The 27,881-nt window shown below is 45.4% G+C and overlaps 1 protein-coding gene across 5 annotated transcripts in view; it reads right to left on the bottom strand.

Moving 5' to 3' along the window:
• Positions 1-21,933: 21,933 nt before the first annotated feature.
• The window catches only part of GRM4 (glutamate metabotropic receptor 4), a 600,709-nt gene continuing 594,761 nt past the window's right edge, over positions 21,934-27,881 (bottom strand). For all 5 annotated transcript variants that reach the window (XM_053249246.1, XM_053249247.1, XM_053249249.1 and 2 more), the window contains one exon: positions 21,934-22,853. In XM_053249246.1, coding sequence (XP_053105221.1) covers positions 22,804-22,853 — 50 coding nt within the window. In that variant the 3' untranslated portion in view covers positions 21,934-22,803. The remainder of the gene's footprint in view (positions 22,854-27,881) is intronic.

The following is a 27,881-nucleotide window of genomic DNA, read 5'->3' as shown; positions in this document are numbered from 1 at the left end:
TACCTAAAAATAAAAGAAAGAAGTCTCATTAAAAACTAATTGCATCTTTTGCCACTGAAGTGAGATTTTAACACAATTTGCCTTTGACTCATTTGGCCATTTATGAGAGTATTTGCAAAAAATCTGGTGTGCAAACAGAGATAGATAGTCTCTCCAGCTGATGTTACATTTGCACAGGGACTAAATAGTGGCTATTCACATGTTTGGGGTGAAATCCAGATGATGCCCCTAGTTAGCACACCAGCTACTGGGAATCTGTGGTTTCCCCACCAGTTGTGGAACAAAAGGTGAAATCTGGCTGACATGCTAGATTCATAATCACCTGGGATGGGTCTGTGACATTATAGCCAAGCAGCAGGACACTCGTCCTCCCCCACTGCTGCTGCTAGAGCCATTTTGTGAGTAAAAAGCTTTTCTAGTTTTTCCTTCCCAGAAGTAGTTGTACTAAGTTAATGGCCTGTTTTCATCCCAGTTCAATGCCCTCCACACTCTCCAAACTGCTTAGCCACCTCATGTTTCCATCCATAGTTAGGGTTTGATGAAAGCTCTTTGAGATATCTCACAAAGCTTATTATGATTTTCTCTTTTTTTAGCTTTCCTTAAAATTAGTCAGACATTTTGCCTAGACAGGCAAGAATTGTCTCTAATTCCCCTGTGGGCAACATTCAGGGACATACATTATAGATGTATGAAATGTAAGAGAGCTCACGAGGGGAGATTTCTTTATCTGGCCCAGCTACAGCAGAAGTGCACAGACAATGGAGCAGTGCTAATTAATGTTGTCTGGAGATATGGAGTTAAAGTTCTAAATAAAATAATTTCTTTAGGAAATCCATCAGAGAGAGAGATAAGACCTACATGCTTTGTTGCCAGCTTTATACAGGAAGTGGGGGAAGTGGAGAAGATGGAAGTCTCTCTCTCAGGTGAGAGGATGAAACCTATCAGTCTAACGAAGGGGAGTCAGACTAGAGAAAGCATGGTCAGAGATGCCCTTACTGGCTATCTCTACCCCAGTGCCCCTAATGGTCAATAGAGTTACTGGTAGGGATGTGCGAACTGGCTCAAGGTCAACCTGGTTCACCATCGAACCAGGCCTGTTTGATGGCTCACTCTCCATCCAAGCCGGGCTCGGTTTGGTATGCTTTGGCTCCACCTCAAGCCAAACCCACCCACCCACGCTCTGGTCCAGCTCGGAGGTTCTAAAACTAAACTAAACGGAACTAAAATTTAAAGAAAACTTACTGCCCAGTCTGGAGGCCTCTGGGGGATGGGACTGGTCTCTGCCAGCCTCCGCCCAGTCATTTAGGGCCAGTTTGGCCTGTGAATAGGTTTTTTTGGCCCTCTCCCTGCTCGCAGAGGCCATTTTGAAGGCAGCTATGTATGCACACTGGCCATTTGCATGCTCAGGTCATGACCAGGCATGCAAAACGCTAGTGCGCATGCACGGCAGCCTTCAAAATGGCCACTGCAAGCATGTAAACAGCATGTAAAAGGCCCATAAACAGGCTGAACAGGCTCTAAAAAGATCAGGGGGAGGCCAGCGGGGGGAGCGGGAACTGTTGGACACACACACACACACACCTGCGCCTGTGACAGCACCCCCGGAGGCCGCCAGACTGGGTGGTAACTTTTCTTTTTTAAGAAAAGTTTTTGGATCCCTCCCTCCCACCGCCTTCAAGCTGGGCCCAAACTGTTTCAGCCTCAAGCCGAACTGGGGCCCAGCTTGATATGCATGGAACCGAACCGGGCCTGGTTTGGTTCTAGTCTAGTTCGATTTGAACCAAACTGGCCTTCCCAGTTCCATGCACACCCATAGTTGCTGGTGCTAAGAGTTGATGCCATGAGAAGCAGCATCTCCAGCATGAAATGCCTCTGGGAAAATTTTCTAATTCCTGAAACATGTTTAGCTTCCGTTAGAAGAAACCACCACATTTCCCTCACAATTCTCCAGAGTCTAATCTATGGTAATACAAATAAAGACGTTATTTATTTTTATCATAGGAAGTGGTGGGAAAGAAAAAGCCACCCCCAGCCTATCTCTCAGTTGCTTCAGTTTTCTCTGCCTCGATTTGCCAACTAATGGAATAATGATTTTGCTGTCACTGTCACTGGCGGCACCGGCTCCTCCCCTTGCAGCCCCCTCTCCCTGCCAGCAGTGTCTATCACCCACTGTCAAAGAGGAACAGCCGCTAATTTTGCCCAAGCTGCCGTATTTAAAGCAGGGGGAGCAGAGTTGGAAGAATTCACAAAGAAATGATTTTGTTTTTCTGTTTCCTATAGCACTGGCCTAATTGTGTCGCTAAGTCTGTAATTTGCCTCTCACAGAGCTGAGGTAATGATAGGCCCCACACTGCTGCTTCTCTCTCTTTTGATAGATTAGTAGTGTACAGACATGCATACACAGCCATCCCAAGACTTACAGGCTTTCCAATCACAGCTAGCAGAGCCTATACCAGCAATGACCCGCTGGGCAATCCTTCTCTTTCTGCTTTGGTTTAACTTTCTTGGTAGAAACGCTGTGAGGTCAAGAGCAACTTACTCTTGACAAACTGACAAACATTTCCACTGAGGGCAAGAAGAAGAAGAATACAGCCCAAGCAACTTCAGCGTCACCCAGCCTACATGATCTGACCTAGTCTTACGTTAGTGCTCCCATTCCTTATAAACCTGGACCAGGGAGACCCGAGTTCAAAACCCCATTCAGCCATGAAACTAGCTGGGTGACTCTGGGCCAGTCACTTCTCTCTCAGCCTAACCTACTTCACAGGGTTGTTGTGAAAGAGAAACTCAAGGATGTAGTACACCGCTCTGGGCTCCTTGGAGGAAGAGTGGGATATAAATGTAATATTATTATTATTATTATTATTATTGTTATTGTTATTATTATTATTATTATTATATTAATAATAATAATACCTAACTGTGCAATCTTACAGATCCATTGTGGCACTGACTAAGGCAGAAGCTTATGAAAGCAGCCCTCACCTCACTCATTCTTAGTGTCAGGGGAATCTGGGATAATGTAATGTGTCAGTCAAGGTAGCTCTGGCAGACCCTAAGCACTAATGGGATGCTGTGCAAGGATGCCAAAGATGAGTCTGCCCCTGACCTTTTCTATCCCTGCTAAATCTTCATCGCTGCACAACCACCAATGTTGCAGGCTACAGCTATGCCAATCCCATGGTTAGGCATTGGCTCCTCTACAAGAGTGCCATTTGTATTGTTAGTGTAAAACTAAGTCCGGGGAATTGATTCAGGAGAGGAGAGCAGGTCTTGTGGTAGCAAGCATGACTTGTCCCCATAGCTAAGCAGGGTCTGCCCTGGTTGCATATGAAAGGGAGACTAGAAGTGTGAGCACTGTAAGATATTCCCCTCAGGGGATGGAGCTGCTCTGGGAAGAGCAAAAGGTTCCAAGTTCTGTCCCTGGCATCTCCAAGATAGGGCTGAGAGAGATTCCTGCCTGCAACCTTGGAGAAGTCGCTGCCAGTCTGTGAAGACAATACTGAGATAGATAGACCAATGGTCTGACTCAGTATATGGCAGTTTCCTATGTTCCTATGTTCATGAAGCATAGAGCCCGCCTGTCTGGCCACAAATCCACACATGCTTGGAAATATGTTTTACTGATATCAGTGGGTTTCTCTTCCATGTAAATGTGATTAGGATTAGGATGTAAGGCCGCAAATCATGTATTAGCTGCTAATGTATGTGGGTTTACTGGTGTGTGTGGACTGTATCATAGGGAACTTGGGGATAGGAACATAGGAAGCTGCCATATACTGAGACAGACCATTGGTCCATCTAGCGTAGTATTGTCTACACAGACTGGCAGCGGCTTCTCCAAGGTTGCAGGCAGGAATCTCTCTCTTCCCTATCTTGGAGATGCCAGGGAGGGAACTGGAACCTGATGCTCTTCCCAGAGCGGCCCAACCCTTAAGGGGAACATCTTACAGTACACACATGTAGACTCCCATTCAAATGCAACCAGGGCAGACCCTGCTTAGCAAAGGGGGCAATTCATGCTTGCTATCACAGGACCAGTGGCAGCTCAGTGGTAGAGCATCTGCTTTGCATACAGAAGGTCCCAGTTTCAATCCCTGGCATCTCTAAGTAGGCTGGGAAAGACTCCTGCCTAAAACCTTGAAAAAGCTGCTGCCAATCAGTGCAGACACTTCTGAGCTCGATGGGCCATGGCCTGACTCTGTATAAGGCATCCTCATTTTCATTTGTGCCCATGTTGTTGTGTACAGTACTAAAAAAAGGCTGAGTGAACCAGAAAAACCCAGTTCAAATCTCACATCTGCAAATCTTCACTAGGTCGCCCTAGGTAAACATCAGTCCCGCTCGGCAATGTGGGGGGCAAACTATTCACGTGCCGTGCAGGGTTTTTGTAAGGATTAGTAGCTTACATACCACCCAGACTTACTCACCGCTCTGTCTATGCTTTCTTGCAAAGGCATGAGAGGTTCCATGCCAACCATCCTTTGCATCATCATTGCTGCGCCTGACCCCCATCAGAATTATGGGAGTCGGGCGCAGCAGCACTGATGCAGAGCATCATTGGCATGGAGCCTCCCACACCTTCGCTAGAAGCACAGACAGAGTGGTGAGTAACACACAGCCAGCAAGCCCACATCCTGCTTGGGTGCACGGCTGGCTGCACAATATGTAATCCACTGTTCATTAATATATGTGATAGTGGACGCTCTAAATGTCTGTATAAATGCTAAGTATTATTATTAAATGAGTGGACCAAAATGACAATGGGCCATTTAATTATAAAATGCATTTCCCCTGCCTCCTCCAGGCCTTTCCGTTCCTCCCCTTCTTTCTTGCTTCTCTCTATGACCCCCCTGGTTACATTTAGTTTCCACTGAACCTCACACATGCTCTGCTGGCAGCATTAAGATCATCTCCTTTCACTATGAGTCATGATCAGCATCTGCATTCCTTGCAGAAATTAAAACCTCCCCTTCTGCTTCAGTTCTAACAAAAACCTGGAGCGTGGCCGTGCCAATCACGGGAACGCTGCCAAGAGCTGTGAGCTGCAGACACCTCCCTACAGGATGTGTCGGGTTGAAACACAACTTTTGAGGATTATGAAATGGGGAAGAAGAAGAAAACACATGCTTCCCTCCTCCCCATTTCATTTAGTGCCCCCTTTTAAGTGTAACTATGTTTTTAAACAGTGAAAGGGGAATCATAAGATGTCTCCAGAGTAATATCAGGTCTTTTTAAAGTGAGTGAGTGAGAGGGAGGGAGGGAGAATACCCCATACAGTTTAAGGAGGGTTTTTTCTAGTCATCTTGAAACAGGTAGCGTTTTCATCACCCTAATTCTCCAAGACAAGAGGAACAAGTCTTGCAGTATCATTTACTGCAGGGGTTTGGTTTATTGTGGCTAGGGATGAGTGAGTAGTAGTTCAGCAACATCTGTAGTGCCACAGGTTGGGAACCCCTGGTTTATTGACTCCTACCTCTGTTAGTACAGGAGTAAAATAAAAGTCTGGGTGAAGAGTTCTGTGTTACAAGAAAGCTTGCAAACAAGCCCTAAAGGAAGAAATTACTCTCCTTCAAACACCTTTTCTGCCATCTCTCAGCTTTGCCCTGAATCCAATGACATTTGTGTTCTAGTCAGGAACCTTCCTATTCCATCCATTCTGTATACCTTACGAACCCTAGATGGAGTGAAAGTGACAGGAGAAGACACTTGAAGAGGGGGACAAGTGTATTGATTGATAGCCAGAATCAATTGGCTGTTTAGGCAGGCCACAAACAAACCAGCCATGCAAGTAAACAGAAATTCTATGCTTTGCAAATGCTGACACCAGATCCTACACAATCAATTTATTCTCACATATAAACACTATAAAAGCACCACTCAATGCACTCAGATATTTATAATAGCTTATGTCATGTTTTTATTTTAACTTTAACAAATGCAGGAAATACACAGAGATCTCTACCAATCGTTCCTTGTAGATCAGATTCCCCACATCCACAGAGCTGCAAGCCAAACATCAATATACACAACAATCCCTGAGGGGAGCTGGTATATTGTTCCTATTTCTGTTTTCAAGAAGCGAGAAAGGTAAAAGGTGCCATCAAGTCATTTTCAACTCCTGGCGCCCACAGAGCCCTGTGGTTTTCTTTTGGTAGAATACAGGAGAGGTTTACCATTGCCTCCTCCCATGCAGTATGAGATGATGCCTTTCAGCATTTTCCTATATCTCTGCTGCCCGAAATAGTAGCAGCAGGGATTCGAACCAGCAACCCTCTGCTTGTTAGTCAAGCATTTCCCTGCTGCGCCATTAAATTCTAGTGCCACATTAAGGGAGGATTTCATGCTTATCTTTCTCTTTTGGTCAATATCATGCAGTACTCGATGGAAAAGGAGATCATTCATTCATTCATTCATTCAATTTCTATACCAACCTTCCAAAAATGGCTCAGGGCGGTTTACACAGAGAAATAACAAATAAATAAGATGGCTCCCTGTCCCCAAAGGGCTCACAATCTAAAAAGAAACACAAGATAGACACCAGCAACAGTCACTAGAAGGACTGTGCTGGGAGTGGATAGGGCCAGTCACTCTCCCCCTGCTAAATAAAGAGAATCACCACATTAAAAGGTGCCTCTTTGCCAAGTTAGCAGGATCAGAGGTAATCCAGGACTTTGGGCAGGGATAAGCTTCTTTGGTTCTGGTCTGACTGAACATATTAGCTGAGATTATTTAGCGGAAGATGCTATGAATTGAACCTGGGACCATCTGCATGCAAAGCATGTGCTCTGCAATGGAGCTATGACCCCCCTCCCTCAATGTACCAAATCTCATTTGAGGAGCCAGCAAACCTAGCAAAACAATAAGTCCTAAATGATATTAAGGGTATTCACATGACCCACTCTCATTTCCTACCAGAGAATCAACTTTCAGAATACCTCACAATGACAAGCCCATGGGGCACTGGGTTTTGTTGCTTTCAATGTCTGAGGTGTTCTGAGAGTAGATTCTCTGGTACGAAATGAGAGAATCCACTCTAATTTCCTACTGGAGAATCAACTCTCAGAACACCTCAGTCTTTGAAAACAACAATACCTAGTGCCCCATGGGCTTGTCATTCTGGGGGGTGGTTGGCACCCTATGTGCACTATAGCACAACCCACTCTGGGCCACCCTGGTACCCCCCAAGTGGAGTTATGGGGCTTCTGAAATTCTCCATTATTCCTTATGGGGGGAAAGCTTAAAGATGCACAAACTTCAGGAAAAAAATTAAACATTACCCTTTCACCAATTTATTTGAAATCTGGGTGGTAGAAGGCACCCATTGGGGCACTAAAACCTGACCCACCCTTCTGCCCCTAAAACCCCCTTTCTGCCCTGAATCTGCCACAAAGACATGCCAACTTCAAAAAAAAAAAAATAAAACATCCCTTTGCCCAATTTCTTTGACATATGGGTGGTAGCTTCTTTGAACCCATTGGGCACTACCACCCACTACAACCCACTCTGGCTGGTACCCCACCACAAGGGAGTTATAACTAAGGCTGATGAAATTCCCATTATTTCCTATGGGTAAAAGCTTAAAGATGTGTGAACTTGAAAAATCTTTTTAAAATCACCACTTTACCCAATTTCTTTGAAATATGGGTGGTAGCAAATTCTTTAAAAATCACCTCTTTGCCCAATTTCTTTGAAATGTGGGTAGTAGCTTCCATCCATTGGGCACTATCACCCAACCCACTTTGGCCACAAAATGGAGGTCCAAATCTCCAAATTTTTCGAGTCCAAATCTGGGGTGATTTGTTTGTACCTGAATCTGGGCAATTGAGCACAGGGGTGATTTGTTTTGTCTACAAATCACCCAAATCAGCCAGATTCGGGTACAAATTATGTTGTAGCCAAATCGTTCCACACATCCCTACACAGAACTATCCAATATTCAGTAGTACAGTTGTCCCTTGACAACCGCAAGTGTTCCTCTCCTGGAAACCTTTACGGGTGGAGAATCCATGGTTGACTAGGCATTGAAATGAATGGGAAACAGGGGGTTAAGGAAATTGCAAGTGCCAAAGCACCTAAAATCCACCAACAAAGCAAAAAAAACAAAAAACAAAACCCCATGACCCCTGATCAGCCCCAACCCCCCCCCAAATCACCCAAACCCCCTGAAATCACCCTCTGACCCCTTGTCCTATAAATGACTCACTGACCCTCGGATTGACCCCATGACCCCAGAAATTGGCCCAAAAAAGGCCAAAACATTTAAGAAACGGCACCGAGGGAGGTAACAATTTGCCAGTTGCGGATACTCAAATTCACAATTGGCAAACCCGCCGTTGGTGAGGGACAACTGTACACACACAATCTATCACAGGATTATAGCACGTTCCATGCCATTTTTTAATCTTTTATATATATTGTGAAGCTGGAAATACTTCCCCATTTCACTTCTGTTCTATGCCCATCTCTATTTCTGCAAATATCTCAAATATTTTAAAGCCAGATTTTAACAGAATAATTTGAAATATGGCACAGATGTGTTGGTTTTAGATTCCCTTTGTTTGGATGTTAAGGGTCTATTCACAGACAGTATACAAGTTCATTCACAGATGCCTAGAAAGATTGTTGAATCACTTCTAATTGTAAAGTACCTTTTGGAAGGAAGGGAGTAACTAGCCATTTGTGGCATTCTAGAACTCCTATGAAAATATTTCCTTGGATACTATATGCAGCCAAGACCTCGATCCCACATCTGCTTTCTAAAACCCATAGCAACAAGGTGGGTGTTGTTTCATTGAAGAGTGACTGTCAATACGAGCTAGTAAATCAGAATGTTACTTGCTGCCATGTGCTTCATCCCACTTCCAGTTCCCTCATCAATCTGACAAAGTCCCATCTCAGCAAGATGCAGATAGATGGATGTTTCTGGCTTCCTTTGACATCCATCATGGTATCCCTCTATTTATTTGATATTCATCAAATATTTGTCCATTCCCACTGGCCACTGACAGGCTTTGCAATTTCATCCAGCGACATAGCTTTGAAAGCGACATAGTTTTGAAAGTTACTTTCTTCTTCCTTTTCACAATCTTGGGCAAGAAGACGAGGCCCTGTTAAAATATGTGAGAGCTAGAGTGGTACAGTGCAGGGGTTGTCATACTAAAGGATATTGTGGCTGGGAATAATGGATGTAGTCCAACAACATCTGGGGACCCACATTTGAGAGCCCCATATATATTGGATAGAGTGATGTGCTTGAACTGGGGAGACCTGGATTCAACATCTGCTTGGTTATGAAGCTGTGTACAAGTGGGATAGCCCCATATATGTTTCTCTCACCTAGTAGAAAAGACCAAACAAAAGTGATCAATACAGTTACCACTTGAAGGAGTAACTGAAGCCTTCTTACAAGGTACAGCCCCCAATGTATGTACTTTGTGGTCTGAACAGATTCCCATTCGTACAGCTGCACATGTGGAGGGCTCTCCTCTCTGTATTTGAGGACCCTGAAAAAACAGGATTTTGGAATGCACATTAAAAGCCCATGTGTTCAGACATGTAATGAATGCATCCTGTTGAGCATAACAATAATTTAAAAAAAAATCCCTGCTGGATCAGACCAAGGCTTATCTAGTCCAGCATCGTGTTGAACATAAGAACATAAGAACAGCCCTGCTGGATCAGGCCCAAGGCCCATCTAGTCCAGCATCCTGTTTCACACAGTGGCCCACCAAATGCCACTGGAAACCTACAGGCAGCAGTTGAGGGCATGCCCTCTCTCCTGTTGTTACTCCCCACTACTGGTATTCAGAAGAGTCCTGCCTTTGAGGCTGGAGGTGGTCCTCCAACTAGTAGCCGTTGATAGACTTCTCCTTCATGAAGTTATCCAAGCCCCTCTTAAAGCCATCCAGGGTGTTGGCTGTCACCACATCTTGTGGCAGAAAATTCCACAAGTTGATTATGCATTGTGTGAAAAAATACTTCCATTTGCTGGTCCTAAATTTCCTGGCAATCAATTTCATGGGATGGCCCCTGGTTCTAGTGTTATGGGAGAGGGAGAAGAATTTCTCTCTATCCACTTTCTCCACACCATGCATGCTTTTATAGACCTCTATGATGTCTCCCCACAATTGTCTTTTTTCTAAACTAAATAGCCCCAGGTGTTGTAGCCCTCAGAGGCCTCTGGGAAGCCCCCAAGCAAGAAGCCTTTCTCCCACCATTGCTGCCCTGCAACTGTTATTCGGAGGTGTATTTTGTCTGAACCTGGACATAGCATGTGGCCATCAAGATCAAGACTAGCAGTCATTGAAACACTTGTCTGCCATGGAGTTATCTAATCCACTTTTAAATCTATCTCTTCTAGAAGCCTACACCACATCCTGCAGCAGCAAATTCCATAGACTAATGTTGTGTTGTGGGAAGAAGTACTTCCTTTTGTCTATCCTAAATCTTCTGCCAATCAGCTTCATTGGATGACCCCAGCTTCCAGTGCTGTGAGAGGTTGAAAAACCTCCTTCTCTCCATTTTCTCCTCGTCATGTATAATTTGATAAGCCTCAGTCATGTGCCCATTTAGTCCTTTTTTTTCTAAACTAAAAAGCTCCGGACATTGTAGCCTTCCCTCATAAGGAAAGGTGTTCCAGACTCCTGCTCATTGTGGTTCTCCTCTTCTGCAGCTTTCCCCTGTTGCAGTCAAAGCCTGTTGACATCACCCGCTCCACCCTGCACATTCATTGTATGCACGTTAAAATGTCTGAAAAGGGCTCAGGAACATAAGAACATAGGAAGCTGTGTTACCAAATCAGACCATTGGTCCATCTAGCTCAGTCTTGTCTGCACAGGCTGGAACTCTGGCAGCAGCTTCTCCAAGATTATAGGTAGGAATCTCTCTCAGCTCTAACATGGAGATGATAGGGAAGGAACTTGGAACCTTCTGCATGCAAGCATGCAGATGTTCTTCCCACTTACAGTGCTCACATGTATTCTTCCATTCAAATACAAACCAGGATGGACCTGGCTTAGCAAGGGGGCAATTCATGCTTGCTACCAAGACCAGCTCTTGAATGAAACAATGCAGAGACTTTGGAAGCTGACTTATTTCAGTTTACCCCAAACTGACAAGCATCCCTCTGGGTGAGAAAGGCCATATTGGGATGTGCAAAGACTTCTATTAGCAAGGATTCCTGTCCTCCGCACCCTGCAGATGAAAGATATCTGTAGCTGATAGAGCTAGAATTATCAACCCTAGAAGGAGCAGACCTGGAAGGCCAAGTCATTGTTTGCATGCGATAGGGCTTGATATCTCAACCCCATATTGCCTAATAGTCCCATTAAAGTCATGAATAATCTCTTGTATGTAAGATAGTAGTACTTAACAGCTTAGGGAGAAAAAGAATGGCAGGCAGGCTCAGGTTTACATGACTCTTCTGAAGTAGCTGGTGTTTCACATCCAATCACCAAATGATGAATGTGGAGGGACGGGGTAATTTTTTCTTCCCAGAAGCTCTTTTGACAAGTGTGATCTTATCAAAGTTTCAGGCTTTTCATTATCTCAGGGGTTTTTAGCTGCTGCACTCAGACCTGCTCCCTCCTCTCCTCGCTGGCAAAAGAACATTCACTTTTTCTTGGACTGATTGATTGCATTCCCTCGGCCCAGGCAGCTCTGCCCTCACGCTCAGAGCCCGAAGAACAGACCGCTCCCCATTTCCAGGACCCAGGAAAGTAGAGAGGCTGTTTCCGTTCCTAGACCTGATCACTTACTTCAGATCTGGTGCACCTGAACACCCAGCTCAGATCAGTATGCTGTCTTGAGCTACATAAATTAGTTCCTTTCCAGCCCTACACTTGTGAGAGGTTCATCTTTTGACAGGATGTGTGTGTGCATGAAAGTGCGGACTAATTCTGAAGACTGGACGCCAGAACTAAAATAACTCTAAGCACTATTTAAGGCTGAGTATGCATATGCACACACATGAACACAAACACCGACATCCTGACTGATGCTGCAAATGTGCAGCAAAGGAAGTGTGCGTGCAGTGTGCTGCCTTCCAGACTAAGGTTGTGGTGGTGTACATGCATGGGTGTGTGTGTGGGGGGGGGGGTGCTTTGCTGATCTCTTCCCTCTCAAATGCTCTGTGACTCCCAGAAATATGTCCCTGAGGGTTGCACAGCCCTCAGGCAGTATTCTTGCCTCAACAAACTTTGGGCTTTATGTCTATCATGATAGTCAAAAAAACTCACATCCAGTTTCACAGGTTCAGATGAACCATTTTCAGTTGTACTGAAAACTTAAATAGCAAACAACTTGTAAATATAAAGGGCTGAATACTCTGCTATAAGTAGAGGGTAAATAAAGGATTAGCAGGCTTGAATCAAGGAGATTGGATGAGGTGAGTCTGTTTGACAATGCAAGCCCAGGCCTTTCTAGGCTACAATACTTAAAAGCAGACTCCAGTTCAGTGAAGAGCTCACTTGCTATAAATATTTGTAGCAAGCAGTAGTATAAATGCATTATGGATCATCATGATTAGGTGTCACTTTGTGGGCATGGTTTGTGTTGGCATTTGCAAACCTCCATCCGGTGCAATATAGGATTTGCTGAAATATTTTCTGAAACACTGTATTTCATGGCTTTGTGGGGTGGTTGTTGTTTGTAAAGCTATTTGGAAGTTTTATGTTCACCCATACCCCTGACTAAGCTTCCATCTCAATATTTTTACAAAGTTGAGTGCTTGGATATTGGAATGAAGCTATTATTACCAGGGTGGCAGTAATTAAAAAAAAACCCCAAACTATTCTAGTCTGAATAATATTGAATTGCAGTCCAGATGTGTGTCTATGCACTGCAGTCCACACTCATCGCTGTTGTTCAAATGGAAAATGTTGTTGGAACAGTCAACCCTGGGCCCAAGATTGTGGCAGTGGGAAGCTGGGCACCGGACAATCATGGGCTGAAATACTGTGCCCAGGTACATGAGCCCAGTAATGTTGCATGCATGCAAAACACAAATGCAAAACTTGTGCAAATGACATGATCCAAAGTGATACAAGAGTAAGTCAATTGGAAATAATGGGCTTAGTCTTGTGGAATGTCATTTGCACAGTTTTGGTGCTTGTGCAATTTGTGCAGTTGTGCAGCTTGCAAATGTGCACCATTACTGGACTGATGTATCCTTGCACGCTATGTCAGCCATTGACTTTGTCCTCTACTTGGCTCCTTCACCATCCCCCACCCCCACCCCCTGTCTCCCTTGCCTCTACACTTGTCCTGTTAATCTTCTTTGCATCTGTTTTCCTTCCCTGTGATCTTCCCCTCCTTTTGCCTCTTTCAAGCCTCTTCCCATCCCCTCCTGAAGGATGCCTGATGAAAAAACCTGTGTTTCCCTTATTTTAAAAGACTGCTTATTCCAGCATTTCACAGGAGACAGCAGGGGTTCTCTTATGTTGGAACAGTGCCATTAACAATACCACAGCTCTGCAATGTCCTTCACTTTGAGATGGGCCTGCTAAATCATTACACCAGTGCAACTCAACAGCAAACACCCCCACCACACACACACACACACACTTTGACTTCTTTTCTTCTAGACCTCCCCCTTAGATAATGGGTATGCAGCAGGCTGGTGTGGCCAAAGTACATCTCCCATGGTGAACAAGGACTGCCCAGGTTGCCCATTTTCTGCCATTAGTCACACAACACATGCACACAGTGAGAACCCTCTTCTGCATAATTCAGCCAACCAGCAACATTTAAGGTTTTCCCCTAGGCCACCGCATGCTGCTTTCTCATCTCTCCCATCAGGCTGCCTGATCCCTCCCAAGACTGCCACACAAGGCTGCTTCTCACCTGCTGTACCCAGAGGCAGCTCTGCCCTTTTGCTAGACTCTTCCCCATTCCCCCCAGGGCACTGCTTATTATCAACCACATGCAACGGCACACAGTGCCCTCTTCCCTGGAACGCTCCCAAGGAGCAGACAGCATGTGGCGGCCATAGAAAGAGAAGCCAAGGCTTGCATAGGAGGCAACGCAGAGAAAAGGCAGTGGCACAAAAACAGGGCATGGGAGGGGGATGGGCTGCAGCTCTGTGACATGTTTTATATGGAGAAGGTTTCCATTTCAATCTCTGGCATCTGGCTGGGATAGACCCCTGCCTGAAACGCCAGAGAGTTTCAGCTGCCAGTCATTGCTGAGCTGGAGGGATGAATGGTCTGACTCAGTAGAAGGCAGCTTCCTATGATCAAAGGAACACAGGAAGCTGCCATATACTGAGTCAGACCATTGGTCCATCTAGCTCAGTATTGCCTACACAGACTGGCAGCAGTTTCTCCAAGATTATAGGCAGGAGTCTTTCTTAGCCAAAAGAGTGTGGCAGGGAGTAAGCAAGCTGTTAGAGTGGCCTGATTTGGAAAAACAGACTTGGGAAGAACTAACCTCGGGTTTGAGCAATAGAACCTCCTTTCGAGGTCCCAGAAAGAAACCTTCAAGGAAACGAGACGGAATGGGTGCCCTCATACTAAGGAATTGGAACGTTCCCCTTCTCGTAATCAGGTTAGTAAACCTGTATGTCATTTATGCAATGCTCCTGCATAGGAATAGGGAGGGAAGACGCGACCAAGAGGTTCACACAGATGAGACACTAAATCTCTTCTGGAAAAGTTTGTATGGTTATGTGCAAAAAGACAAGAGTATCTCTTCTAAACAGCAATGGGACAAATTGTGGAAATGGACGTTGGACGTAACCCCCCCCCCATTACCTGACGTGCCTTGAAATCCCCCACCCCCGAGTTACAGTACTACCTGCATATACTTCATAACCTTGTGGGTTTCCAAATCCTTGTGTGTAAATCTTTGTAGATATATGATGTACAAACAACCACTTTGTATATAATTGTGCTTTGGCAACATACTGTATGCTTTGGTAGTTTGTTGGTTCAATAAAAAAAAAAATCTTGTCCTAAAAAAATAATAATAATAAAATCTTGTCCTAATTTGAAGATGCCAGAGAGGGAACTTGGAGCCTCTCTTCCCAAAGCGGCCCCATCCACTAAGGGGACTAGCTTGCAGTGCTCACACGTCGTCTCCTATTCAAATGCAAACCAGGGTGGACCCTGCTTAGCAAAGTGGACAATTCATGCTTGCCACCACAAGACCAGCTCTCCTGGTTCACAAAAGTGTGAATCATGTGTGAGTAGGGCAGAGAAGGAGCCACAGGAGATGACATGATGTATCTAAAAGTGCGACTAAAGCAGGGGTGTTGCTCTTGTGGCAGCCTAGATCAGACGCAGCATCATTTGAGGTGCAGTGAGGTCCCTAGAGAAAATGGCTTCACTCCTGTGCAGCACCCTGCTCTTACATCAGCACGGCATGTGCACTGGCTTCGTGAGTGTGGGGAGCCCATCCATTCTCCTTGCAAAAATGTAAGCCCTTGTTAAGAACTGCATCTATGCTGTGGAACATAGGAAGCTGCCATATACTGAGTCAGACCATTGGTCCATCTAGCTCAGTATTGTCTACATAGACTGGCAGGAGCTTCTCCAGGTTGCAGGCAGGAATCTCTCTCAGCCCTCTCTTGGAGATGCTGCCAGGGAGGGAACTTGGAACCTAGATGCACTTCCCAGAGTGGCCCCATCCCCAAAGGAGAATCTTACACTGCTCATACATGTAGTCTGTGGGATGTTCCCTTCTTGGGAATAATGGGAGAAGCACCCGGATGTGATTCTTAAACACCAAAGAGGCTCTGCACATTTACAAGGAACCAGGGTGCTTGTAAATTGGGTGGAGGCAGGGAAAGGAACCAGGAACCATGCAGAGGCAGGAAAAGGAGCTCCCAGTCAGTGATTCAATGAACTGCTGACTGGGGAAACTCTGCAGGAGCTGAATGGCCCCATGTCCAGTATTGGTCACACCCCCTATGTCTGATATCAGATGCAGTGGGGCATGGCTTGGGGGGCACGCTTTGCTCGCACGATTAAAAATCAAAATGGGTGGGGGAGTCGTTGGCAGGAGGACTTTGTCCTCTGGCTGCAGGTGAGTTCCCTACATGATCCCTGCAAGGTACACTGATGGACTCTTCACACTCATACCCCACTGATGGAAGAGCAAGAGGCAGTGCAGTTTCTAAGGCAATGTCTGGAATAACAATGTACTTGCCTATTAGAAAAAAGTGGTGGATTAAGGTGGATCTCATCACTAGCCTAACCTCTTGGCAATCAGTCTCTGCAGCTCTCAGTTCTGGCATATGAAATGGTCACAGGTTCACTTCCTGTTCCTGTGTTGTCTGACTGGGGCAGGTTATGTGCTACTGCCTCATACAGAGCTTGCAAGGCACAGCACATAGTACTGGTGCAGAGTAATTACTGATCTTGTATATGTGATTACACAGGAAGCAACTTGAACTGAGAAACAAGAGTTTGATATTTCTTACGCACTAAAAACATAGGCTAAGAAAACGATAAACAGGCTCTTATGCAGAGAGAGGGAGAACCTCTCAGTTTGCATTCAAGACAGCAAGTAAGGAGGAGACAGACAAACACAGTGGCCGACTTCAGATGTAATACAGAACCGTAGGTCCTCATCCCCCCTGCCCCGCTCCCCCGTCTGCATCCATACATTCAGGAAAGCATCAGCGAGACTGCAGAGGGGTGGGGAAGCAGGCTGTGTGGGCTTCTTTCTTTCCTGAAAGACAGCCACACTTCCAATAGCAGCCAGAGTGAGGGAGGAGCTTCCTCCGCTTGTGGAGAAGTACTGGTTATTGCCTATAAACCCCTTAATGGCTTGGGTCTGAGGTATTTAAGAAAATGCCTTCTTCTTCATCAGTCCCTATGTCAGGCAGTGGACCACTTCAGAAGTTTCGGAAGCGGAACTGCTTGACCCACAGTCCCCTGATATGGCCCTGCTGCAGGATGCTGAGGAGGAAGCCCCACAGATGAAGAGCTTATCTGTTGTGGAACAGCAAAAGACTGCCGGGGAGCCGTTGCCTTCCTCAGATGGGGAGGATCTGGGACCAAGCAGCAGACCTGTGAGCTACGTGGAGCGTTGGCATGACTGCAGAAAGGTGCAGCGTTTTGTGCAGAGAAGAAGTAGCTGTTGGTGGCTGCAAAGGCTGACTGGGGAGGCAGCTGAATCTTTAGCCCCAAAGGCAGGTGGGGCTTAATTGGCTTCACCTGGTGATTAGCCTTGAAGGGGTATAAATTCAAACCACTCACTCTACACCGTGCTGGTTTCAACTGATCGCTTTGGAGTGCAGTTCCAGCTCCCTGCTCTTGAGGACCTTTCTCCTGTTTGCTCCTGGGAACTTGACACTTTGCCTGGCTCTTGACTTGTGACTCTTTTCAGAATGTCCTGGACTACAGAACTGGCAACCGACACCTCTCCTGGCATCGACCCATATTAGACTTGGCATTTGCTTATGATTTATGGACTTATGATTCAAATGTGGTAATTTCCATTGACTTTGTCCTACGTACACTAGTAAAAGTGTGCTAGTAAAAGCTCTAATCCCATGCATTCCAGCTGTTGCCTTGATGTATTGCAGGAGCATGCGCTCTTGACACCCACCACCTCTCAAGATCACCTGGGGAGGTCAAGCTGAGGTTGCCACCAGCTCGGTTGGTGGCGACTCAAAACCGGGCCTTTTCTCGAGTTACCCCAGGACTCTGGAACTTGCTTCCTAATGAAATTATAGAGTTTCCCCTTCTCTGAATGTTTTTAAGAAGGAATGAAAAACATACCTGTTTAGTCAGGCTTTTAGTTTATAGTTTTAAAGTTTCGGTTTTTAGAGGTTTTATTGTATTTTAAATTGTTGTAATTATGTTAATGTTTTAATGGTTTTTATATTGTGAACTGCCCAGGGACATTTTCTATAGGGCAATATATAAATGTACTAAACAAACAAACAGCAGCAGTGTCAGCATTCAGATGTAATGTGGGCACTGCCAAACTGGAGGCTGGGTCAACAAAACCAAGAGTTAACCAAAAAGTGACAAATGGAGTTTGGGGAAGCAAACCATTGGTCCATTTCCCCCTTTAACTGTATTTTGCAGCATTCAGACATTTGGTTAGCAAAACCGGCGGTGAGTGGACCTCTGGTTTTGTATTACATGTGAATACAGCCACAGATTTCTCCCCCAAGTCGGTACACAGACACATTCAAATATATACAGTAATGCCCTACATATAAAGAACTGAGGCAATGTCCATGATAATATCCCAACAAGTACATCATCAGGGCTTTTGTGGAGCCCAGTTGAGGTGCTGCTCAAGCAGGCCGAATACAAAGTGATAGATAGAGGCCAACAATTATACAGCTTCTGCTGCACAAGTGACTTCCTGGCTCTTGGGAAATCATGAACCAGACTTTCAAATGCTTGCCAGGATGCTGAGATCACCACTCACATCATGGCACACCTAGCCAGAGCCCAGTACATTGGTTGGATGAGCAAATGGGTCTCATCAACAGATTCGGCTTGAGCAGTGTCTAACTCTATATAAATGTGTCTGGCTGTCTGAGCCTTGAGCTTATTTATCCTTCCTCCTGCCCAGCTGGCTCTCCAGGCTCTCTCATGCAAATGGCATCTCTCCTGTTAGGACTAGATGAGGAGAGCTTCATTTCCTCAGCGCATCTGCATTCCAGTCATTCTTGGTCAGTCCTTGGCATCCTTCCAGCTAGTTTATTCATACCCAGTGAAGGCCGACTTTTGTGCTGCTTTATCGGAAGTCTATGAGGTCTTGGCAGTTTTGCTGCAGTGCAAACCTTCTCTGGGGACGGGTGTCAGGCCTTGTGCCATTGGGTCCAATAGAATCTGGCATTTCCATTAATGCCCCCCTGACTCTAATCACATTTTGTGATTTCCTTTGCCAGCTCCAACCCTATAGAGTGGTTCAGATCCCTCACAGCTTATATGGCAGCTCTACCCCACTAACTGCTGCAGAGAGATATCCCAGCAGCTCCTCTTTTTCAGTTGGCATGCTTACCATTGAGAAACATTTGGGAGATATTGCAATTTGCAAGGTTTATCAGCAATTCATAGGAAACAGAGGAATGTGGAGATATATATGAGAGTGGGAGGAATGCTGCAGATATACTGAATTGCATAGTTGCAGGGAATAGTAAAATAATGGGGGAAATAACCAGAACTAAAACAAAATCACAGTGGAGAAACTCATCTAGAATGTGTGTTTGTATTAAAATTGAGGGAAGGTTATGATTTGCCCCTCAGTACAGACTCTGGCTTCCTCCTAACTTAGGCCCCCAGGATGTCTACACACAGGCACCCTACAGGGCAGGGGCGAGCAGGCTGGAGGTTTCTGGAAGCTGCTGTGGTTTTTTGTGCCAGAGCCTTGGGAGCTATCACCATGAAATAGCAGCTTGGGGAGGCAAAACTAGTTGCAAAATGGCAGCTTGTACAAAAGTTTGCATTGACTGAAGAAGCAAGAGAAGTTGCTTTGTGGGGGAAGAAAGTGGAGATAAATTAGTGGGAGAAAACTAGTGGGAGAAATTAGATAAATTAGTGGGAGAAAGTGCAATTCTGATCACCCTGAGAAAGAGACTAAAAAATGGCACAGACATGCTGTCACTCAGCCAGCCAATTGGCTTACCAGTATTGGCTGGAAGAGAAGTGAAAAAGAAACAAGGCCAAATGCCTGGAGATTTATTTCAGATAAGTTCGGTAGCTCCAAGTAGCTCCCAAGCAACCTAGTGCTGACCCCTGCCATAGGGAGTGTGTGGTTGTGGTGTAATGATGAGGATTCTAGAATGATCTGAAAGGACGGTGAGTTTCTGGGATGCAATGATCCTACACTTTGGTACTTCCACTCTTGATACACCAACACTAGATTCCCATGCCTAGAGGCCCCCTGTCTGTCTCCTCCTGTTGTGTGTACTGTGAAGTTGGCCACTGCAGTGAGACTGTTTCATAGCAATGGAAGCTGCACAGTGGGAGCCGAGGCCAGATGAGTGGCTGGTGATGGGAGGCAGAATGGAGCTCAGTTGCCTAGGAGAATTGACCTGCTAGTTTGGGAACCCCTGCAGAGGTAAGAGAATTTTGAAATGCTGGCAGGAGGAGAGGGCAGCTTGTGCATTAACCCCCATGAATGAGGAGGAGCTGTGCTCAAATCACGCTGGACAAGTTGCTGCATTCCAGCTATATATACACCTTGTAAACAGGAAGCTGTTATGTTGCACCTTTGTGCACAGTCATCCAGGAGACAAAAAGACCACCTGGGGCGAGAACATAATTAAAATGCTAATAAACCTGACTCAGAGAGAAAAGCTTTTCTCTCCACTCCCACCTAGGGAATGCATGCATGTACCCTTTTGAAATGGTAACAAGAGGCACTGACTGTAAACAGGGGCAAGAGAAAGGAACCTTTCCAAAAGCTTCCCCATGGGGTGGAGGCAGGGGGGACAGGGCAATCTTTGTGCTTGCCCCATAATATTGTGCCTTAGCAGTAAAGCCATAATGTACCAAGGGTGACATCGATTCTCAACCACCGTTAAGAGCTCTGACAAGCAGTCCAACAAAGAACACGGTGGTGGGATTGAGAAGGAAAAAAGAATGGCCTCTCCAGAACCACCCAACAAGACAGTCAAATGATGAGTTGTGTCACTAGAGCTCCCAGAGGCCCTTGGGAATGAAGTCTCCTGCTTTGTGCTCCAATGCACCTTCCACACTTGAGTGAACTGGAAGCCCTTGTAAACGCCATGTATGCATATGTGGCAACCTGGCATTGGTGGGTTTGCACAGTACACTATGGTGGATTAACGTAGTATCAAATGTAGCATTTGTTACGAGCCCCACATTTTCAAGGGCCCTGCACACCCGGCTTCCAACTGGGAATTAAAGTTAAAACTTTGCCTGTTTTATTTGGTCCATGTTAGATAAAATATCCCTTTTCTGCTATATGTGCCTTTTAAGAGAAGGCCCAGCACAGCATTTGTCCAGTGGCTGTTGCTGGTGCCTACCACATTTTTCTTTTTAGAGTGTGAGCCCACTGGAGACAGATAATCATCTATCCACTCTTTATTTTTCTATGTAAACCACTTTGAGGATTTTGATTGGAAAACGGTATATAAATGTTCACTGTTGTAGTAAGTGTGAGTTTGTGGCTTGGTCTCCCGTACTCCAAAATATAGCAAATGAAAAAAATGAATCACTTTACTATGCAAGTAAATAATTTATGTTTTAATATTTATGTGCATTAAAAAAAAAAATTAGGGGCCCTTTATAACATATGCTACAGGTCCCACACTAGCTTAATTCAGCCCTGACAGTACAGAAGGCAGGCTTGTGGCTTGATGTGGAAGTCCATGTTCATCGGGAACCAAAGATTGGTGGGATAGGACTTGCTGCTATTCATGTGAACCCATCCAGTTAGAGCTGACTGAATTACACATGCGGCTCAGGTGCTGGATGTGGGAGTTTGTACACTGCACAGAATGCTTGTGTACAGAGAGTGCATTCAGCAGGCCAGTTCACCCTTGTGAAATTGGGCAGCTGACCTTAATGGTCTGCACCATCTGCCTGACCTCAGTTCCCAGGCTGTACAATGAGAAGGGTATCACCTTGCCTCACAGGAGTGGTTTAAAGATAAACGAGGTAAGGATTGTAAAACATTTTGCACATTAACACCCTAATCCAGAGGTTGCTTATGGAAGCAGGAAATCTCAACACTTCTACATATACAGACTCCTCCATCCCTTTGTGTGCATTCTGAGTGAGCGGAGGAACCTAGGCATGTTGAACCCTCATGTGTACATATAGGAGCATACACAAGGCTCTGGAACAGGGTGGGGGGAAAATACTACCAAGTTGATCAATGTATAAAATATATATACATGGATATTTTGTACAGGATGCAGCATTTACTTCTGAAAAGCAACACTTTTTTTAACCTTTAGGCACAGACCAACATCAAGCAAGGAAATACAACTCATGAGTGCAAAACCATGGTTTTTATTAGAAATATTCTGGTATAAAAATGATCATGCTCTACACATTGTCATTGAATAATTCATAAACATCCAGGCACTGAACTTTTGAATTTTTTTGTGGTTTTTTAAAATCTTTTTTGATTGGTCAGTACATTAAAGCAGACATATTTCAATCCATATGATCATCACATACATTAATTTACCACCTATAGAAATCAGCACTTTGAACACAGTCTAGGTTTTGTTTTCATTTTTGTTGTTGTTGTTGATGTGGTGTTTTTTTTTAAAGGAATTTTTACTATTTTTTGCAACACAGAATTTGGTAAGGAAGAGAGGGAGAAGACAGAAGGGAAAGCAAGGCGGAAAAAGAGTGAAGAGGACAAATGACAGGAATGAAAAAGGGAAAAGAAAAAAAAGGAAAATGAGAGAAAAAAAGACTCTTCACAACCACAAACCATCTCACAAATTTTTGGATAAAAGGGAAATTTATTCTTATTCTTTTTTTTTCTTTTTTCTAATGCCGAGATACAGAAAGAAACCAAAAAGTTGCTAAATATCTGTCACCTTCTTTCCACTGGTGTGAGTGTGATGTTCACTCCATTAGCCTGTTCCTCTCCCTCCGATGGAAGGCAAATATTCATGTGGAGTTGGCTGGTTCCTTCTGTTGCTATTGGTTGGCAGCCATCTTCTGGATGAGCTGCTTCCAGCAGCCCAGCCATCAGAATCAGGCACCGGTGATGCCTTCCTGGAATCTCGTTTTGTTTCACCCTCTCCCCCACTTTAGCATCATCTGTGCTGAGGGGCTCAACTCCACTTCCTGGTTCCTTCTCTTCAGCAGCCCTTTTCCGGTGGTCAGTTGCCACTGGCTGGGTTTAAATTGCGTGGTTGCTATAGCTGACATAAGTCTGTTTGGTAGCCAGAGCTGGAAGAAAAGAGAAAACATACGACTATCAATAACAAAACTTTTGTCCCCTTCCCCCTTTTTAAATGGAGAACCTTATTTAGATTTCAATTTCCAGCTTTTCTTGCATGCACAATCTAAAGCAGGTGACCATTTACAAACAAGTGAATACAAACAAGCACTAATATAATAAAACATCCTCACCAAAGCAAATACCAGCAGAAAACATTTTTAAAACTGTCCAAAAAGATTTCAAACAGCCCCAGAGTCAGCAAAGAGCAATTTCCTAGCAACAGAAATGAACTAATGCCAAAGCTTTTTGAAAAGTCAAGTCTTTGTTTGGCCTCTTATGTATGAAGAAATAAAAATTAGGGGCCAATATAGGTTGCCACAGAGAGGGAGTTCCTCAGTGTTGGTGCTGCAGCTGAAAAGGCCCTGCTCCTAGTGGATTTCTACCACACTTCAGAAGGCAAAGGCATCTTGAGTAGGGCCTCAGATGCTGAATGAAATGCACAAGAAGGGAGACATGGTCCTTCAGAAGCCATTTAGGCTTAAAGGTAGGAGCCAGAATGATGAATAGGGCCTGGAAACAAAGAGGGACTCAATGTAGATCAAATAACATTGGGACAATAATGTTGGCAAAAGCATTTTGTACCACCTGAAGTTTCCAAACACTTTTCAAGGTCAGCCGTACGTAGTGTGCATTGGAGTAGTCTTCACTTTCCTCTCAGCCATGCCTGCACATGACCACATTGTAGGGCTCCCAGACGTGGACTTTTATCCCAGATTTGCAGCTATTTTAAACCCCTTTAAACTATTTATGTGCTGGAGGAGGTTTCTGGAGTTCCTGCAATCCTGCTGCAGGCTCCGAGTGGCTGAAATCACTCAGTGACTGTTACCGGTGAGCAGGCCCATCGGAAACAATTGTCTAACAAACATGTGTGATGTTTTGTAGTGTGGTGGCAGGAGCAGCTCATTTGTATGCTGCTGCTGTCTGTGCTGGCAATTGCCATCCCATTTCCTCAGCCAAGTGTGTTTTGCAGCAGCCTGCCACCTTGTTTTCTCAGCGACTCATTGTGACTGGCCCAGGAGGGACTTTTTCTGACTGTGTCTGTCTCTGCTGCTCTGCAGCCAGCAAGCTCCCTCCAGGTCAGGAAACTGATGCTTCACCTATGTGCACCACTGTGGAGGGGAGGCTAGTGTTGAACTGTGGGTAAGGGGTGCATCTCTCCCATAATGATTTTCAAAAAAGGTATTTATTTATTTAATTTATATACCACCTTTTATTAAAACAATCCTAAGGTGGTTTACACAAATATTAAAAACAAGACTCTAAAAATGACACAATTAAAAAATTAAGCTAAAATATAAAACAAATCTGATTAAAAAGATTTAAAATACAAGCATAAATACTGTACAAAATACAAAGAAGCAGCAGTAGAGATAAACATATAAAAGCCTGGGTAAAAAGCCAAGATTTAACATGCTTTCTAAAAACTGTGATGGAGACTGAGGAGCGAAAAGCCAGTGGGAGAGCATTCCAGAGTCTGGGGGCAGCAACAGAGAAGGCCCTGTCCCACGTGCATGACAACCGAGCCGCCTTCATTGTTGACACCTGGAGCAGAGCCCCCTCAGATGACCTCGCCAAGTGGGCAGCAACCCTTGGGAGCAAATGGTCTCTCAGGTATCCCGGGCCCAAACAGTTAAGGGCTTTAAAGGTCAAAACCAGCACATTGAATTGGACCCGGAAACAAACTGGTAGCCAGTGCAGCTCTTTCAAAATGGGTGGGATGTGCTCCCACCATGCAGCTCCAGATAAAACCCTAGCTGCCACATTTTGCACTAGCTGCAGTTTCTGAATATTCTTCAAGGGCAGCCCCACGTAGGGTGTGTTACAGTAATCCAGCTGTGACGTGACTAAGGCATGGGTAACTGTGGCCAGATATGCCTTCTCGAGAAAGAGACGCAGCTAGCATATTAGCCAAAGCCGTGCAAAGGCACCCCTGGCCACCACCTCCACCTGAGCTTCCAAAAGCAGAGCCAGGTCCAGTAATACCCCCAAGTTGCATACTTGCTCCTTCAAGGGGAGTGCAACCCCATCCAGAACCGGTAAAATCTCTTCATCCCGATTGGCTCTCCTACTGACCAACAGTACCTCCATCTTGTCCAGATTCAATTTCAGTTTATTAGCCCACATCCAACCCATCATGGCCTCCAGCCCCTGATTCAGGACATCCACTGCCTCCCTAGGATCAGGTGACAAGGAGAGATAGAGCTGAGTATCATCTACATATTGCTGACAACTCAGTTCAAGTCCCTGGATGATCTCTCCCAGCGATTTCATGTAGATGTCCCCCATATATCATGTCCCCCATGTAGCATGGGGGACAAAAGCATGCCCCCCATGTGGCATGTCCCCCATGTAGCATGGGGGACAAAACTGAACTCTGCAGGACCCCACAGGCCAATGGCCATGGAGCAGAGCAGTAGTCCCCCAGCACCACCTTCTGGACCCTCCCCCAAAGAAAGGACTGGAACCACTCCAACACAGTACCTCCAATTCCCATACTCAAGAGGTAGTCCAGAAGGATACCATGGTTGATGGTACTGAACGCCGCTGAGAGGTCCAGCAGAACCAACAGGGACACACCCCTCCTGTCTAGTTCCTGGCACAGGTCATCCACTAGAGCGACCAAGGCAGTTTCAGTCCCATATCCAGGGCAGAAGCCAGATTGAAAAGAGTCCAGGTGATCCGTATCAGCTGGGACACCGCCACATACTCTATCACCTTGTCCAAAAAGGGCAGGTTAGACAGATCTATAATTGTGTGGGTTGGAGGGATAAAGAGAGGGCTTTTAAAATAATGGCCTTATGATCGCCTCCTTGAGGCACGATGGCATCCTGCCCTCCCTTAATAAAACATTAATAATTACCTCCAACCATCTGCCTGTACCCTCCCTGGCAACTTTTATTAGCCATGAAGAGCAAGGGTCAAGAGCACACGATGTCGCCTGCACACTGCCTAGGATCCTGTCCACATCCTCAGGCTGCACCAACTGAAAAGAATCCAACACAGTAGGACCAGATGGTACCAGAGGCATGTCTATCGGAACTGCCAAAACTCTGGAGTCCAGATCAGCACAGATGCGAGCAATTTTATCTGCAAAGTGACACACAAACTGATCACAACAGGCTGTAGATTATTCCTCTCCCATTACCTGGGAGAATATGTGCAGCACTATCTTTGCTACACAAAACAGCTCCGCTGGTCTGCACTGAGCAGATGCAATGGAGGCAGAGAAAAAGCATTTCTTCACCACCCCCACCGCCACGGAGTAATCCCTAAAATGGGCTCTAGTCCGTGTTCGGTCAGATTCGTCATGACTCTTCCTCCCGCATCATTCCAGCCATCACCCAAGTTGTTTCATCGCCCTAAGCTCTGAGGAAAACCAAGAAGCCGAAAGGGTTCCACCAAGCCAGAGAGGGCATTTAGGAGCAACTACGTCAACAGCCTGGGCTGTCTCTCCATTCCAGCGATTCACCAGGGCCTCGACAAGGTCACCAGCTCTGGACACTGGAAACTCCCTAAGGGCCGTCTGGAAACCAAGCAGATCTATAAGTCTCTGGGGGCGGATCATTCTAATCAGTCCACAACCCCTGCAGTGGTCAGATGGAGCAGTCAAACTAAAGCCCACCAGATGATGATCTGTCCATGACAAAGGAGTTATCTCAAACTCCCCCACCTCCAGATCATTTATTCCCTGGTCACCAAAAACCAGATCAAGAGTATGTCCTGCCATGTGGATAGGGCTCGATACCAGCTGAGACAGGCCCATGGTTGCCATGGAGGCCATGAAATCCTGAGCTGCACCTACTAATCGGGACAAATTAAAATGCACCATTTGACCCGAGAGATTCTGTAATCCAGAGGTTACTGGTGTTTGAACCAGGGATTCTCAACGTTGGGTCCCGAGATGTTATTGGACTTCAACTCCCATAATCCCCAACCAAAGGCCATTGGGGCTGGGGATTATGGGAGTTGAAGTCCAATAACATCTGGGGACCCAACATTGAGAATCCCTGATTTGAACTGTGTGGAAAAACTGCTGTGGTGTTTTTCCTCCCCTTTGAAAATGAAAAGAAAATGCTACCATTAAGAAACATTTGGGAGATATTGCAATTTGCATGGTTTATCAGCAATTCATAGGAAATGGAAGAATATGGATATATATATGAGACTTTTTTGGTGAACAGCACCAACTATTTCCATTTTTGTGTGACAGAATTTGACTATCTTCACCACCTGGACCTGGCAACCCTACCACACCGTGCTGCTAATTTGTCCAACTCTTGACTGTTGGTTTGAATTAGTCAATTGCTGGCAGTGCTGGCCCATGTCATTCTGCTACCTGGAGCAAAAAATAGCACCCTCCTCTTACCCTCTTTTTTTCTATTAAAATACCCCCCACCCCATTCCTTCCTCCTCTGAAATCTCTTCTCCTTTCTAACAGAAAAGGAGGAAAGAGGATAGAGAAAACCACCTCCATCCATGGGGAGGGTGCTGGGTGGCCTGCTGTGCTGCCCCAGAGAACTGGCCCACAACCTGCCACTGGAAGCAGCCCACTTTACCCAGCTTCATGGTAGGGCTGGTTGCTGACATTGCTTAAGGTGGTCCAGGCCCTCTTTCCAGAGTTCTGACTTCCAGGCCTCAGACTAGTCTTTCAGCCATTTGAGCCCCAGATGAAACTGAACTTAGGTGTTTAAAGGGAATAGCTCACCCTCACATAGGCTGAATGTTCTCTGTACTGGGGGAAAGGGGGAAAGCCAAGCCAAACAAAAGTAATGGAGTGTTGATTTGGTCAAGGGGATGATTTGTCACAGCCTGCACCCGCTCTTTGGGGGGGAAATCAAAGGGAAGGGTTGAGAGGAGCAAAGAAATATAAAATGCAAGTGAGCAGCAGTGCTTGGGGAACAGAGCTCACACTGAGCAATTTACTTCTCCCCTGGGGTGTAATATGCATTAAACAGCAAGAGATAAAGGAAGGAGGG

This window comes from Hemicordylus capensis, chromosome 4 (genome assembly GCF_027244095.1).
Source record: "Hemicordylus capensis ecotype Gifberg chromosome 4, rHemCap1.1.pri, whole genome shotgun sequence".
In the NCBI taxonomy this organism is placed as follows: domain Eukaryota; kingdom Metazoa; phylum Chordata; class Lepidosauria; order Squamata; family Cordylidae; genus Hemicordylus; species Hemicordylus capensis.
This window is presented reverse-complemented; position numbering and strand designations above follow the sequence as displayed.